Source organism: Vidua macroura, chromosome 5 (genome assembly GCF_024509145.1).
Source record: "Vidua macroura isolate BioBank_ID:100142 chromosome 5, ASM2450914v1, whole genome shotgun sequence".
NCBI lineage: Eukaryota > Metazoa > Chordata > Aves > Passeriformes > Viduidae > Vidua > Vidua macroura.
In genome coordinates, this window is record NC_071575.1 from 34,673,675 (window position 1) to 34,691,112 (window position 17,438).

The 17,438-nt window shown below is 35.8% G+C and overlaps 1 protein-coding gene across 1 annotated transcript in view; it reads right to left on the reverse strand.

The window, feature by feature from the left end:
* Positions 1–6,946: 6,946 nt before the first annotated feature.
* The window catches only part of PTPRQ (protein tyrosine phosphatase receptor type Q), a 100,000-nt gene continuing 89,508 nt past the window's right edge, over positions 6,947–17,438 (reverse strand). The window contains exons 40-45 of the mRNA XM_053978311.1: positions 15,491–15,625; positions 15,249–15,374; positions 12,901–13,049; positions 10,999–11,134; positions 7,665–7,788; positions 6,947–7,382 (exon numbers count right to left, since the gene is read on the reverse strand). Coding sequence (XP_053834286.1) covers positions 7,345–7,382; positions 7,665–7,788; positions 10,999–11,134; positions 12,901–13,049; positions 15,249–15,374; positions 15,491–15,625 — 708 coding nt within the window. The 3' untranslated portion in view covers positions 6,947–7,344. The remainder of the gene's footprint in view (positions 7,383–7,664; positions 7,789–10,998; positions 11,135–12,900; positions 13,050–15,248; positions 15,375–15,490; positions 15,626–17,438) is intronic.

Sequence of the window (17,438 nt, forward strand, 5' to 3'; positions counted from 1 at the left end):
CAAAGTTTAGTCTTAAAATCAGAATCAATTACTTCTGCAGATTTGAGATTTAATGGTCCCAAAAAAAGCTAGTCAAACCTGACATGACTTAGATGTGACTGAGACATGACTTAGACATCACCTGATTTAGATGTGCTTTTAGTTTCAAGAGCTTGAGTAGCTGCTTGTGCATGCATAGATAATAAAGGATGTGTGGATGTGATATATTGTAATAATGATCACAAGCTAGAAAAAGTGATCTTCAGCTAATTCTTGTAATTTTTGTTATTTTTCTAGTATTCCAGACACAGAGCTGGGAGATTTTTTCCCAAACACTGAAAAAGAAATAAGATGCCTTGGTTGATAACTACCTGCTGTACTCCTGAAGTTCAGATTTAGAATCTTTCCAGAAAGATGAAGTTAATTCTATGCAAAATCTCTCTTAACTAATGCCCTTCATCTTGAGAGCCACTGCCTACCACAGGTTCTTCCTTGTCAAGACAAGAGAACTGAAGGCATGATGAAAGCTAAGCAAAGCACAAGCACTGTGTTGCAGTGATGCCATCCGTAGTGATGCTTAACAATCTTCTGCCCATTTGTTTGGTTGGGATGGAGAAGGAATTTATTACTTAGATGGTAATTTTAGTTGTGACAGAAGGTGACAACGACATTTTGGGAGAAACTGGTTTCCCCCAGAGCTTTCAAATACAAATACATAGGACACATAAGTGTTAGGAAAAAAGGTTTGACAGGTATTTTTTATATAGAAATTAAGTGATCTGTTTCAGATATGCAAAGTCCATGAAAACTTAGAACTAAGAACAGATTTTCTCCCACATTAGCAGAGGACCATCTTCTGCTGACTGCCAGCTGGCACTAGTAGTGGTGCCAGGGATCTCTTCTGGTTTCAGAGAGAGCGCACCAATATGCAAGAGGGGAATGCTTGTCTCATTAAATTTTGACAGAATTAATATAGCTGATGCATTACTCATCATTAACTAGTAACCTGATACGTCCCCAAAACCTGCTTTGGAGTGCCAGGATAGGATAATAGGAACTGGAAGGGCAAAAAAGAATGGGAAAATCAAGAAGTGATTGATATATCTGCCTTTATGAGCATTCAGTCACACTCTTGGTGTACAGGATATTTAGTAGATATGTTTTCTTACAATAACAGCCACATCACAGGGTGTAGGAGTATTTTTATGAATTACAATAAACTGGCCATTATGATAGAACATTTTGTATCAAAGAATCCTCCTAGTGGCTGTTTTATCAGGACAGCTCACTCTTTTCCTAAGACAACCTGTAACTATTTAAAAGTCATATCTCCAGATCCCCACTTTGAAAGAGGAAAAAAAAAAGACACAAAGGACAGAAATGTATCAAAATTTAAGTGCATTTTAAGAACAAACCACGAAGACATTAAGTCTTTTTAAGTTAAAAGCACTATTAATACCAGTTAAACAAGAGGTTTGCTTCTTGGTGTTCTAAGCAACAAAGATGGGTTGCTGACAATGACCTGAATTTTCTTGTTCATGCTTAGCAGAGAAAGGTCAGATTAAACTCCTACATATAAATGTCAGACAGCTTTGAGAACATTTTCTGGACTCCCTGAATGGGACAGTGCATTGTCAGATAACTATCTTGTTCTCAAAGGGAGTAGGATTATATGCTAGGCAGCCACTCTCCTCAGGTAAATTCCTTACCCAGGCATGGAGTGCAGTATTGTTTTAGTGCAGCTTAGTAAAGAATTCTGTACACAATATGCAAGCCCAGATTCACACTCTGTGTATTGTCCCTGTAATACTGACAGAAAATTAGTAGAATTCTATAAGAAAAATAGTTAGATGGAGCTATTGCGAATCCAGACAGAAGGTTCTGTAACTGCTTTATGCTGGATTCTGAGAAAGGGATTGCCCACACAGGAATCAAATTAAAAGTAAATTAATGTTATTTCCTGAATGAATATTATTCCCAACTGGTGAACACATGCAGATAGCAGCCTGAGGGAAAGAGAGGGACATACAGGTTTAATTCATTTTATGCTTGTGTCTCCATGAGTGGAAGAAAATCTTCCTTGTCTATATACAGTCTGTCCATGTTCTACACTTGTGGTGTCAAAGTATTTGTTTCTATATTTAAGATAACTGAAAGAATTGACTAAATAGAGTCCTTTGTTCCTTGCATTAAGTTGAATCACAAAGGATGTTACCAGCTGTCATAATAGGTGTTACCTGCATTAGTGTTTTCCAAGTAAACCAGGGACATTTTATGGTACAGCTTATTTAAGTTTATTCCTGCATGGATGGCAAGAGTTCCCTGCACCATGTATTACTCAGGTTGTTATATTGTCCCAAATATGCTCTGTATGCTCCAGGACACACCCCCTGCTCAGCAGGCTTCACGGAATGCAGCTGTTAATGGTACAGCTTTAGCTGCATATTAGGTTTCCAGTACCCAAGTATTCTTTTTATATCATTCAGAACTCTATCTCCTCCAAAATATTTTGGGAACATTCTTGTAAAACTTCCCCCAGCTCTCACAGTATTGACTGTAAGGAGTACTGGAACAGTTTATTCATGATTACAGTGGATAGCTGGGTGCAGCTGTCATCCTACAAAAAGATCACCCTGGTAACACCAATCAACAAGCAGAGTGAGATGATCCAAATATATCTGAAACCTTCTAAATGTTGTCTTTCAACTGAAATACAGACTTACAACTTCATTGCAAGCTGCCTGATGATGTGGGATCTATGAAATGTGTTATACACTCAGTGGTGAAAAGCCATTGATTTTCAGTTTTGTTTACATAGAATCTGAGAAAGGGCCTACATGATAAGGGAGCTGTGAGAAGAAACAATTAAAATTAGTTATTAGTTCAGCTTTGTTTGGGCAAAGTTATTGGTAAAAGAGAATCTCCATGCAAAATATCAAACACTGAATCCATCCTGCTTTCTTCAGCTTACACTGAACAATGATCAATACTAAAATTTATACCAGAATTTATTATAGCAGTAAGGGGAACTTCTGGATAGGAAATCAGCTTACCTTTACAATTGTATACAGACCTGATGCTGCAAAGACGTGCCACTGGTAACATAGCTCAGCTCTGGAACCACAGAAGTAGTTTTGCACTTACCTGGTAGTCATAGCCACAGAGAGGACAGGGCAGAAAATGTATTGAACAGGAGTCAGAGCAAAAACGTGGCTGATGTTTTTGCTAATGTCATCTGGAAATCAACTCATCTGATGACATCCATGATGTCACCTGGAAATCAACTCATGGGAAAGAGATGGAGGGAAGGTTTGCAGGAAGACCACTACACACCTGTAAGACCACTACCTGCAGATTGTGCCTGCAGTACTGGAATTCAAATGACCCATTTACTGCTTGCAATTCCTTCTCATATAGTCACATACAGATAAGAAACACAACATTAGAAAAGAGAAGAGAACATGGAGAACAATGCTGGGAGGAATTGTTTTTTTTCAAAGCCATAGAGCAGTGACACAGCAGTCACAGAGGAAAGGTTGAAACAGAGCATCACCTTTCAGTACATTTTCTCTAACTCATTTCCTGAAAATCAAAACCAACAAAGACTTGTTCAGTGCTATGAGTCAATGGTTTCCAGTTACAGTCTACTGTATTCAGTGCACTGCAGCACTGAATGCGCACAAAACTTAGTTACAAAACAACCCTGAATTCATTATTACCATGTGTATATCCTCTAAACCAGTGGCTAATGAAATACTTGTCATATGTCTTAAAAGAAAAATTATTTTGGATCTATTTTTACTGTATATTTCCATGGACAGACAATCATCTTATGTTATGCTTAACACATATACAACCCTCTGAAACAGGGACTTCTCAAATTTTATTTTAACCTGCTGTGAAAACATTTTCAGAAAAAAATCTCCTCTCTTCACAAATTTCACAGGGCTTTGTACCCTGAATCTCAGCAAATTCATATCCACATTTTGTTGCTTTTCAATTGCTGTATGCAACCAAGAAAGCTCCCTGTCATGCTACCTTAGTATGAAATATGATTGACTCATTGATCTTTGCTGAATTTCTTGGTAACTGCTTATGATCATACTCTATATTGCAGCAATATATAGATGGTACAACATAGATTAATTCACATTATTAATCTTTCACATAATGTGAAGAAATTAAATTAGTGAATATCTCCATATATGCAGTAAAATCACAATTGAACTCACAATTATTTTTATCAACTCTTCTAACAGTATAAGAAGTGCTTTAAATTCAACATGAACTTAATGTTCTGCTGTCTTCCTGTTAAGTTTGTGAACAGAACAAGTCAGTATTTTAAGGGTACTGACAGTAGTCTCTTGGAAGGATGTCTAGCAGAACTGGTTATAAATACATATATATATATATATATATATATATATATATATATATATATATAAATACTGCTTTTTCTTTGTATGGAGATATACCGGTCTCTAGAAATTTCCCTGGTAATTTAATACAGTGTGACCTAATTTCAATAATCCTGTAGAATTTCTGATTTTTTCCTCCAATTTTTATTCATTCCATTTCTAACTTTGGCAGAGTACACTCTTGCTATATTAGTAGTGCCAAGAATTTGTAGAAAATTGAATGGTGATATTAAAAATGAATGGATGGGCCACTTCATATACTCTTAAAATAGCAATTGACTCCAGCTCTGCCGTGCTGTCAGTAGCACCACCATAGGGAAGGGTCATTTCAAAAGGGAAGGAGGGATGGAAGACAAGAGACTAAGTGAAACTTCTTCCTTTATAACTGAACTGAGCTTTGGAGTAATCTCTTGATGTATGGATGCTCCTCTATCCCTGCAAAGCATTGGCAGAAACACAGTAAGGTTCAAACTACTGCTGTGTTTGTACTAAAAACCAGTACTTGCAGAGAATTGCTTGGGGATACTTCTTTCCCTGACCATGTACCTTATGAGCTGTGGCCAGTTTATGCTGAATATTATCTTTTACCCTGGAGACAGTAGAAAATGCATCAAGGTGGCATATATCAAATTGCTTATGTCAAACTGTACAGTAAAGTACTTGAATTACTTTTCATAGAGAAAAGGGAGTCACATTTTCTGTCAGGCAAGAGTTTACTGAATGCAGTGTAACCTACAGTGTAACCATAGGCAGGTCCCCTAAAGGAGTTTATAGAATCTTCACCATTAAGTATTTTATAAAAGCCAGAGAACACTTAAGCACATTTAGGACTTCTGGAGTTAATCTCTGAGTCGCATAAGGCTTAGATTTTTCCTCTAGATATTCCACCATTGTGGATATAAGACTATATAAGATTATGACTTTATAATGTCAATTTATCACAGTGCTCCCTGTACTGCTACCAAGTACAACCACAAATCACGGAAAACATCTGTAAGTCCCTATAAGCAATTTGTCAGAATACTTTAAAGCACATGTATAATAAATGAAAAACACATGTTTCATAGGAACCAAATGAAACTAGAGCTGCACCGAATGCTTTGCCAGAGACTTGAACAGCTGTGGACATCACCTCTCTCTCCCCCTATCAAGCTTTAAAAGGCATTGTTTTCTTTTTAGCCTGACAGGTGATGTTTACCATACCGTTGATCGTCCTAAAAGACAGATTGCCGAAATATCTCTGTAGACCAATTCTACCTCCTTAAATGCTGTCTTTTGATTTTCATTTTAGATATTTGGCACTTTCTGCAAAATGACAAAGGGTCTTCACTGTACCATCCTTGCCAGTTTCTAAAAACACCATTGTTTAGTTCTGAAAAAATACCATGTTACCTTGTCCATAGCATTTTCTGTCTGGAAACTACAGCGAAGAAATGGAAATTTTTGTTCATTGGCTATTCTGTTCAGAGTGTGTGCACACAAGAACAGCCCCTCACATACATATTTCAAGGTTCTAAAAAGTTTTGTCTGACTTCCCTAAGCTTGATGCCTCAACAAGACAGCTTTGATTTCTTCTGTCTAAACACAATATAAGATGGCAGTTTCAAAGTCTCTTTGCTATTATGTTTTGCATCTCATACTAAGGTCATAGCCCCATTGCTATTCAGAATGATGATATATTTCTTTACCTGAGAAAAACTTAGCAATCAACCCTTCCACCCAGTAATATCAATTGAATACTGTCACTTCAATGTAAAACCAGAGCACACAGTTTCATTATGTCTCTAGTCTTCCTAATCTACTAATTTTTGCTTTCTTCTCAGATACAAGCTTCCTGCTTCTCTTATTCCTGTTTCAGATCTATTTCCAATAATAAAAATTAACATCATCATCATCATCAGAAGTGGAATATGTTTTCTTTTATTAAATCTCTAGATATTAGCTCCCATAATTTTCAGTGTCTGCAGTAATTTGCCAAACCTAAGGAAGGTGCAAAAACCTTTTTACTTGACTACCGTGTTATAAAATACATTGATATTAAATTTTGAGCAACCTTTCAAAATGTTGAATAGTGTTATATTCAAGAAAGGTGGATGAATTCTAAACATTCTATTACATAAGTCAATCTAGCATTCATTTTAGCAGAGAATAGATTTATAGTTTTACATTGTTTTATCTGCTTGAAAAAGTATCAGGAATGTAAACCACTTTTTTTATGCACAGAACATATGCAATCATAATTATGTATTTAAAAAAAAACAACCTGCTGATTATAAAATAGTTTAAATAGCCCCAAGTGTCTCTGAAGAGCTACTGTGTGCTGTGTAAAAGCTGAATAATCCTCCCCATGTCAGAAGGTGACTCTTCAGCTGTTCAGGATCATGAGCTGATGTACTACAACTTGTAAAAAAAATGTTCAAAACACAAGAACGTACACTTAGGTAAAGATCATTGTGATGGTCTTGGAATTAATCTGCAAGAACTGACAACACTGAAGCCAATCTATCAAGAATGAGTAAAGAAACCTTAGCTTTTACTTAAAACCGAAACATGCAGAACACAGCAAATTCACACCGAAGTAGGTTCAATGGAAATATTAATTTTTTACATCCTATTTGGCTCATTTTTCTTTTACAAAGATAGTTTGGAAAATAGGAATGTGTTCAAATACACTTTAAATACATACTGAATGCACTATTCATATAACACCAGAAGCGCAGTCTGTGCAAAAGTACTCCAAACCATTATTGCTCGGTGTTTTGGATAAAATACTTAAACTTATTTATGAAGGCACATTGATAGAAGAAAAGATGTCTCAATCATCTGTGTTTCCTTTAATCAACAAAATAGGGGAATTCACTTTGGCCCCTGTGCTTAGAAAAATATTACTTTGATTTTCAAAATCTCCTTTTCTGTAATATTTAGTATTACATAGTACTCCTAGTATTTACATGGTTGTTTCTTCCCATTCAAGCTCCACATCACCTGCAGAAGAAACAGATATATTAAATTAACCTACCTTGTAAACAAATAATAACTTACGGCAGATAAATTCACTGAATTTAAAAGATCTTGCATGGAAAAAGTGGGGAAAGCTTGAGCATTGACCATTATTGTGAGGGGGAATAAAGAGCAGCAAAAGGCTACATATTTATATTTTTGAAGCAAAAAATGTATGTCAAAGGACTTTTTTGCTGCTTCTTCGTCTAGAAAAGTCATTGCACCTACTGTGAAAAAATAATTTTGACACAGTCTGTATCTCCTCACCTTCCATGGCATCCAGAGAGTCCATCTTTTGTAGTGCTGAATAATTTACAAAACATAAGGGCTGACTACTTCCCTTGGTTGTCAACAGATCCAATACACATTGGTGTAAAAATATATATTGTGCCTGCAAGATGTGAATTTAAAGATGCTTGATTAGAAGAAAAATCTACTTGTAATACCAAAAAACCTTTTAACTTTTTCTGCAACACCTAGAAAATCTCAAAGTAACTGTAGTTTACCTCAGCAATCTCAGCACTTCGGTGACCATACCATATATGCCTGATCTGACTTCAATTATTATGAAACATAATGCTTTAAATTTGCCAAAACATATTAATTCTAAGATATATAAGTAAGATATATGAAATTAGACTAACCATTACTGAGACTAGTAGACTACTCCACAATTTTCTGTGAATGTTTGTTCTATGAAAAGACATTTTGCCATGAGATGCAGACTGAAGAAACAGAACCACATGAATGTAATATCTAGATAAGAACATTTTCCTCTTTCTACCATAGAGAAAACCAGCAGGGTGCACTCAAATGCAGAAGTTCAAGTAAATCTAAAACTATATGTTCTAGGAGCTTGCACCACAGCTAGGAGCAAATTAACCCAGTAGTTTGAGCGATACTTCCTGAGCTGTAGCCTCATTTTTAACATATGATAGCACAAAGAGTGGGCAACTAAAGTTAATTTGACAATTTCAAGAACGTAAAGTCTGAAAAGAAGAAAACAAAATAAGACAATGTAAGAATGAAATAAAGGTATGAAAAATAATAAATGGATTAAGCATGTAGTCACATAGGAGAAATATTGTATATGTAGATGCAGAAAATAAGGCAGGTACATTCAGATTGGAAGAGACCTCTTGAAACCACCTGTTGCAACTACCCACTGCTCAAGCTGGGTTAGCTAGAACATTTTGCACCAGGACATTGTCGAGATAGATTTGGAATACCTGCACCAAAATCATACTCTTAACCCTTGACTTTTGCACAGGTAAAAATATTTACATAATTTTTCTCTCAGTAATTGCTGTTTTGTTTCAGAATTGCCATCAGTTTGGAATTCAAATGTCTCAGATGTAAGAGAGAAATTTGCTTACATGGATAAGAGTTACTGTCACAGCTCCAGAACTGTGGGTAATTAAAACAGCTTTTCACAGGCCTTCTGTGCATGGTGCATGCAGCACCATTACACCTTTCAATAACTTTCTTACTGAAATAATAGCATGACATTACTTCAAACTAGCCTTTGTACTTGGCAAGAAGATAAACTTTGATATGTCTGCTAAACAAACATGGATTTCTAGAATGAAGATCTTAAATTTCATTGGAGTTTAGATTGGTTATTCCAGTTCAGAATGCAGCCTCTGAAAGCTCTGTAATCTCTTGCACTCATGCAACTACTTCTGATGATGTAGCAATGAAAATCTTTCTGGGTTTGCCAGAGGAGAGTGAAGCAGGCTAACTTGGCTATTTATGTGTAACTAGTTACTTTCTCAGTTAGAAACAGTGACAGTTGTCACTATTCTCATCCATTGGTTACAGTAACAGACTGTGACTCTGTTAGCAAAAACAGCATTATTTTGAAGCTATAAACAAGTAAAATACAGGTCTGAAAGCAATCAGCTTTTATTTGTTTTACTCATAGATCTTACAGACAGTTCGACTGAGGGATTTCTTTACTGAGTTCTGGGAAGGAATTGGTCCTCTCTTTTATATCTTCTGTGTTGATCACATAAAATCTGATTAATAGGCAACTCAACAGTGCTTTATAACAGAACTCTCAGAACAGCCTGACTTTTGAATCCACCATAAAATTTTACAAGACTATTCCCTTTGGGCAAGTTTTGTTGCTGATCTGACTTTTGTAGTCTTGCAAATATGAGCTAGAAATGATCTGGACAGAGAACAGGCTATCTCAGAATTTTGCAGCTAGCATACAGATAGATAATTGATTTATTAGGAAACCTGAACTCTGACATCATCATCTTGTATTGCATTTTGGCACACCTTTCCCTAGCCCCTGCCAAAACATTCAAATGAAGAGATATACAAAAATGATGCATATTTTAAAAACATAAAATAATATTATTGAATATCTCACTGTTTAAAGATTTTATTTTGGGAGTGCTCCAGCCTTTGACTTATTTCTAGACTACTCTACTTCTACTCAAAAAAGTAAAACAAGAACCAAAAAGTGTTCCCAGAATTCATCATCACAAGAAAGTACTGGGAATTGTTTAGCTGCATGAAAACTTCAAAAGGAAAAATTTAGAGCACATGGTATCCAGACTGCACCTTACAAGACAGATGATGTCAGAATATCACCAGAAGATCCAATAAAATCTTCTGAAGAAGGATTAACTGCTTTGTGTATTCTGACAAACTTTTTATATAATCTGATGTGATATGGAATAGCAGAATTTCATTCCAAATGGAGCAAGTCTTCTTACATTAATATCAATTTATATCCGTCAGTCATGTTGAAGTTCATCCTGAAACTACTCATCCATACTGAGAATTTGGTAAGTCATGCTGTAGACTCAAAGGCTTCAGGCTGCCCTGGGTTAGATCTGGCCAGCAGGAGACTTATGCCAGAAGCTTTACCCAAATAAAGCTGGTTTCCATTCCACTGGGCATTTAGGATCAGCTTAAAATTCTTGTATTATTCCTTTATATATACTCAGAATTCCAGATACAGCAGAAGGAAGTCTTCCTCACCAGCAGGTCATCACTGACTTATAGCCATACAAAATAAATCTACCAGAAATGTATTTTTTTTAGACTCAAAACCAAATTGATTTTGAACAGTTTGAAATCTGTGATTAAATACATCCATATGTACTATTTTACTTAAAGAAATTGAAAAAGAATCAATGAATCAATAATGAGTTCAAGGATAGATTAATATTTTAAAGTTTGATGGACTATGTCACATTTTCAAACACAAAAAAAAAATACTAATGTAGTAATTAATGTAGTAAATAAAGTCAAATTAAGTGGAGAATATGTGAATCTGTTTTTAATATAGCAGTTGTTCTGCACCCAAAACTTGAAATAAACTTTCTTAGAGACTGAGAAATTATTATTTAGGTTTAAAAATAAATAGCACTCTTTTCAGCACTTGTCAAGATTTTGCTGCCTAAGTGTACTTAGGTGGATATAGACAATATACTTCCACAATACTTGAAATAAATAAAAGCAGGATTTGGTAGAAAAAGTATTATACAGCTGATTGTTATGACTGTTCTAGTCTTGTTTTTTAGGTCATGTGAAGAGATTACTAATTTTTCAACAACAAGAAAACAGGATAGATAAATCTTACCAGGTTTTGTACCATACACATCCTTTCACTTCTTAGCTCAGCTACAAGTCCATAGATATCCACAAAATCATGGTCATTTACATGTTGGGTTAAATGGTCAAGTGCAATATAAACACCTGTTCTTCCAACACCAGCACTGCAAACATGATAAGATAAAGCTTTTATGTTAATGCTTTCAGCATTTTCTTAGAATATTCTGGATAAATTGTTTATTGTGAAAAGAAAAACTTTTGAAATAAAACCTAGATCTTTTTTTCAGTATTTACATCTTGTGAATTTCTTTCTGAGTCGGATCAAGTGAAATCTGGATTTGAGCCATTTTCTAATTTTGATTTCACATTTTCATAATTTTTGATTTCTCATTTTCATCAGATAAATGAAATACTACTCATTTATATGTTCATATGACCCAAACCTTTTTGAGTGGAAAAAAAAAAAATCCTACAGCTTTTCTGTGAGTTTTCTAGAGCTTATTAATTGAGAGAAAAAAATCACAAGATTTTGTGAAATCATACTGGGATTCTGTAATACTTTTAGTATTTGAGACAAAACAACATGGGATCTAGAAAAAAATGTAAAAGAAAATCGTTTTGAAAGGAGGATGAGTGTGCAAGATGTGCTGGTAGGTAGTGTTTTATTTCAAGGTCTTATAATGAATAGGATAGTTTCCAAATAAGTATCAGACTTCTCTGCAATTGGTGTAATAAATGCAGGGTATATTATTGCAGATAATCAAGAGATATATAGAAGAATTCTTGAGTTTGCAATATCTAATGAGAAAAAAGTAATGAATGAGTTTTCTGGATATGAGAATACAAAGTGATGCTTTATAACCATCAGGAATTTGAGCACAGGTGAAGTATCAGGCCCACACTGGCCCCTTTACATATCTCCCTTCTGAAAAAATATAGAGTTCCTTGCAGAGTCCCCACAGAATATAAATGTCCTGAAAACATGAGGACCATGTTGTTCTCTCCTGTCATAGTCTCTCTGGTCCTTGGAGTAGAGGGAAGTGTTCATCAAAGATAATAATATTAAATAAGTAAGGTTTTACTACCCTTTCTGGGTGGCACCCATAGGATGCTGAGGACAAATTAAAAGAACTCCCGTGCATTGTAAAGTGGTAAAGATTTGTAGCATCAAAGTCACCTTTCCCATCCACTTATTTCCAGACTCACACCAAGTGAGAATGGGGCAAAGACTCAGTAGCAGACCTATGAGTTCAGATCCCTTTTATGGAGGTTGCCCACTCATTGAGTGGGAACACTGACCTGCACAAAATGCAGGTCACATTCATTGGTTTCCTTAAGACTTAGGCCTCCCCACACACTTACTCTTTCAAACAGAAGTTTAAGGGTGTTAATGAAACCAGTGGAAACTATGACAGCTGAACACCTCTAACCACCAGACCATTTATTTAAGAGCCTAAATATAGGTTTTATGTTTTACAGGCATCCAAGTTTGAAATCTGGCCTATGCAAACCCTTATTTATATTTGTCATTCTCTCTTCAAATAGTTTCTTCCTTATGATATGTGACATGTACATTTTAAATATATTTTTAATACTTGCTTCTTAAGAAGAGCTCTAATTACAATAATTTAAACCAATACATATAATTTGCTATTCCTCTTCTTATGATTAAAGAGGAAAATGGAGAAAAATCCAGCAGTACTTTATGGTAATTTTGGAGCAATTATTTCCCTAACATCACCTCAATGAATTTCCATAAACAGAAGAACAGACATTGGCATTTTTCCTTCTGGAAAGGAGTAAGAAGGACTGCTAGAACTGCATATCTGTGCACTCAGTCTCCATGGTGGTTGTTCTGGCAACTTCCCTGTGCATTATTATGGACTTGAGATTCAAAGCCACCAAACGATGATCTGGTGAATATACTTACCTGCAGTGAACCACCACTGGTGTCTTATCATGTGCTCGACTTGCACGGATATGTTTTACAAAATGGATAATTGGTGCAGTAGTTTCAGGGACTCCATGCTCTGGCCAAGAAGTGAAATTACACTGCCGCACCATCATGCAGTCTCCATGCTGAAAGACACACAATAATGCAGTTTTTACAGAAGAAATGCTGCAGAAGGTTCAGTAAAGTACATGTAACCTTCTCAGTAATTTAATGTAGAAAATGAAGTTAGAATAGCATAATAATTATAAGATTACTGACACAAAGAGATAATTTGCTGCGCACAGAACTTTTGGCATGTTTTTTGAGGGATGGCATCAAGTCCATCTTTCAGGAAGTATGAGTGATTTCAGTAGTGACTCTTCATTTGATTTAAGTCATTATATAATATGTATATCTATATATCTATAATTTGTAGATTGCAGGTTGAAGTTTCTATGGCTCATTTAGAAATTTAGTGAGCTGGGATGCCGAATTTGTTCAGAAAAAAGCCTGAAAACCACTCTAAGACTGATCCAATGTGGTAATGGCAAACATACACGCACTGGGTGAAAAAAGATGTATTTTCTTTCATGTTCTCTCAGTCAGAGCAGCAGGAAAAGTAACCTCAAAAAAGAGGTTATGATCTAATATCCAGATTACTTTTGAAGGACATAAAAATGAAAGAACAGGATCACGCCAAAGGCCTGTCTACATCAATATGCTCTTTCCAACAGTAGTCAAGAAAAAATGTTAGGGAACATTATAAAACATGACAAAAATGTAGCTGTAGTTCTCCAGAATATCCTTTCCATTCTTAATAGTTTGTGACTTGTGAACTGCCTCAGTGAAAGACAGTAAATGGAAATTTAATAGTACCCATCATTATTTTCTTCTACTAATTTATATAGATTTTTTGAATCCCTGTAAGTTTTTAGCCTTCACAACATCCTGCAGCAAAGAGTATCACAGTTTAATCAACTGTTGTGTAATGAACCAGTTTCTATTTATTCAAATTGCTTTTGAACCAATCACTTGCTTCTTTCATATTGCAAGAAATACTGAACGGTGAACAATTATGTGTAGCAACTACTTTGTAGTTGTACTATTATTTTTAAACTGGACAACATAAAAATGGAAGAGAAATTCACAATGGCAATGATTTTGAGTTATTTGCTTCACATATGCTTTTTATCTTTACTGGAAGATCATCAAGCATTCACCCACTTGTGAATGGATGTACAGTCTTAAAATCAGCAATATAACACATTTAATGACATGCTTATAAAGGGCATAGCTTTTTGTGCAGGGTAGTTCAGCTACAGTAAATGAATCACCTAGTCAATTCAGATTATCTTCTTTTCAGCCTCACCCTCGTTAACACAAGTGACTTGGCATTTCACTGGAATTCATTTTTATTCTAAATAGTCCTTTTTCCAGTCTTGTTTCTCTATGTTCTATTTTTAGCAGAAAAAAAGGTTTATCTTCTCTCAATAATTTTTAAATGTTCAGTTTCTCTGTACTATGTTTACAACACATCCCTATCGAGTGACTGCTGAGACCAGCCCCTACCTGCTGTGTGCCCTTTGTCATATGCACATGCCACAGGATGGTAATGCCTGCATTAGCATGGCCAATTTCAGGTCCTAAGATCTGGCTGAACTATATACAACACAAATCAGTTCTGGGAGCGCCACAGAAAGCTGACTTAATTTGGGATCTTTATTTCCAGACTGCTTTTTGAGCCCACCTGCTGTTTCAAGTCAATGCTGGGTTATAATTTTTCCAACGCATGGAAACTGTAGTTCTGGGTCATGACAAAGGAGAAGAGCTCTGCTGTACCCTTATTCCTCCTTCCCAGCACAAAGAGTAGGAGTAATACTGATGATTCTCATTCATATTAGGTGAATCTCCTGGGGGTGGAGGCCAATGGCTGGTGGTACAATGCAAAACAGCTGCACCAGAAAATCTTGCCCTTTTATCTGAGAGGGATACATTCAAAGGGATTTGTCTGATCCCAGAATGGTTAGGATTACTTCTTTCTAGAACAGACACCAATGTGTCCAAGTAGAAACTTCACCTCCCACAAGACCAGAAGTACAGTAACTTTATTAGGCCCTTGATAACATATTGGACAAATACCTGAGCTCTTTGTGACAGAAATTCTAAGGCAATAAAACATGAATGAAAATAAAGTACAGAACAATCAGGCAGTACAATGCATATGCACTAAAAGATTGAAAGAAGAATTGAAAGATTGAGGGAGTAGTTAGGTGGGATATAGCATATTTGATGTTCTTTTGGGTGTTGGATGAATTTTTTTTTATCAACTTCCAGCACTGGCTTACCCTTTCAATTTTTAGGTCTCTGATGGTCCAGTCTATTTGAATATCTTCCATCAATTTAGTAATAACTATATCCCCAAACACAGTCACTGGTTTATTATCTTCTGGCCAGTACTGATGACATCTTATCTGCAGGGAGATGATTACTAATTAATTAACAATCATCATGTCATAATCATGATGGAAACTACATACAGAATTTCCAATTATATCAAATGCTTTTAACTGGTTCACTGGTAACTTACACGTCCTTTTTCAAAACATTGTGTGAGCATCACAAGTGTTTTAGCTCTTGTCTCCCACACCATTCTCCAGAAATCACCCACTGTTCCTGGTAATGGTCCCTGAGTTGCAATAAACTCGTTTGGACATAAATAGCCCTAAGAAAGAGAAAATGTTTAATACATAATGGTTGGCAAGGAAACAAAAGAGTTTGCATGTGACTCATAGCTGCGCCTGTATCTGCCATGCCTAAGGCTAAAACCTTGTCAGACATACTAAGCAAATTGGCATATGCCTGAACAGTCACTGCATGACAGACTGCCTTGGAAAACTAAGAAAGAAATGGATTTTTTTGGTAGTCCAGTTATGAACCAATTACTCTACTAAAGTATGGGAAGTGCCATGGTAACAGAAATGCATTTAGTAGAGATATTACAGGGACATCAGGTCATCAATTCCCATTTAAAAGTATCTAAGCCTTCATATTATACTTACTGCAGATCCTGCTAGAAGCCACCAAGAACTAAATCAAGAGGTGGCCAACAAAGGAGAACCAAATAGTGCTAAGGAGCAGTGGAGCCAGGGAAACAAATAAGGAGCAGTCTTAGAGCCAGTACAAGTAATACACACACTAATGACCTTGTTCTGTAGTAATTGTCTGAGATCTGCTCAGGGGCTGAAGCTCATTGAAATAAATTACCTCCAATTAAAAGTTTTCAAGAAACCTACTGAAGGTGTTGACTTTTATTTTAGTGTTGGCTTTTGCTCTTTGGTTAATTTATAAATTGGTGTAAAACTTGGGAAGAAGGAATTTTATTGAAAAAAATCTATAGATGCTCTGAGTGCATGGTTTCACATGAATCTGGTTCCTTACAGAAAAGAAGTACATCTACAGGAACTATTATGTGTTACAGAAAATCTCAAATAACTACAATAGCAATAATAGCAATAAATTTATGCCATAGAACTAGCAGTTCATAATATCAGAGTTCTGCTTATTGCTCAAAGCTTATTGCTCAAAGTTCTGCTTATTGCTATAAACAGTGGTTTATAGCACCACCAAACCTTCTTTTTGGAATTATAGCCCCATAATTCACAGCTGCCTGTCACTTACTCCATCTATAATATAAAGAACAGCTGGCAGGGAAACTATGTTAATCGTCCTTAGTTTAAGAGTGAGGCGAGAAACTATAATTCAGGGATGCAAAGCTCACAGTTCAGTTACTGACTTTGTTTAACCAATGAAAGTCAAAGTAGCAGCAGAGTTCCCATTTGTTGAAACTATGCACAAGACTTCTCTTTTCCTCTCTTTACAAGCATGCATATGTAAATAGGCCTAGGTAATCAGGTATGTAAATACACATACATATTGCATGTTTACAGCTATATGCCTTTATATATTTATATATCTACAAACATGGAAAGTCAGAGCAGATAAAGGGCAAAACTTTAGCCTTGAGAAACTGTAACACTGGAATTGTCTATTCACTGATGAATGGTCATCCCAAATGTATGCATACAAGCAAAATCTCAGCAGGGAACACTCTGTAGCTGGCATTTGCTGCAGCTTTTTGGAAGTTGCTGTTAGTGTTCTCTGCCTAAGACTTGGCCTGTCAGTGACAGGAAGGGTAAAGACTAGCCCATGCTCCAAGATGCTTCTCCTTTCCTTCTCAGTCATTCTGTGTAGTCCCAGCATCATGTGGCATGGTTCTTCCTATCTGCTTACTCTCACAACAAAGACATAGTAGGAATAAATATCATTTGCTCATAAGAAAGGAAGATTCTCTCAGCTGTACTGCTTATTCTCTGTAATGTCTCTTAGTTACCTGCAAATAACTATTTCTACTTTCTTTGGGTCATCTGTTTTCACTACACTCTGCATGTCTTGCTACATGTTTGAAAAGTAATGTAATCAAATCTTGACCTCATGTGAGATCACCAGTCACTGCTAGAAGAGATTAGATGCATAAC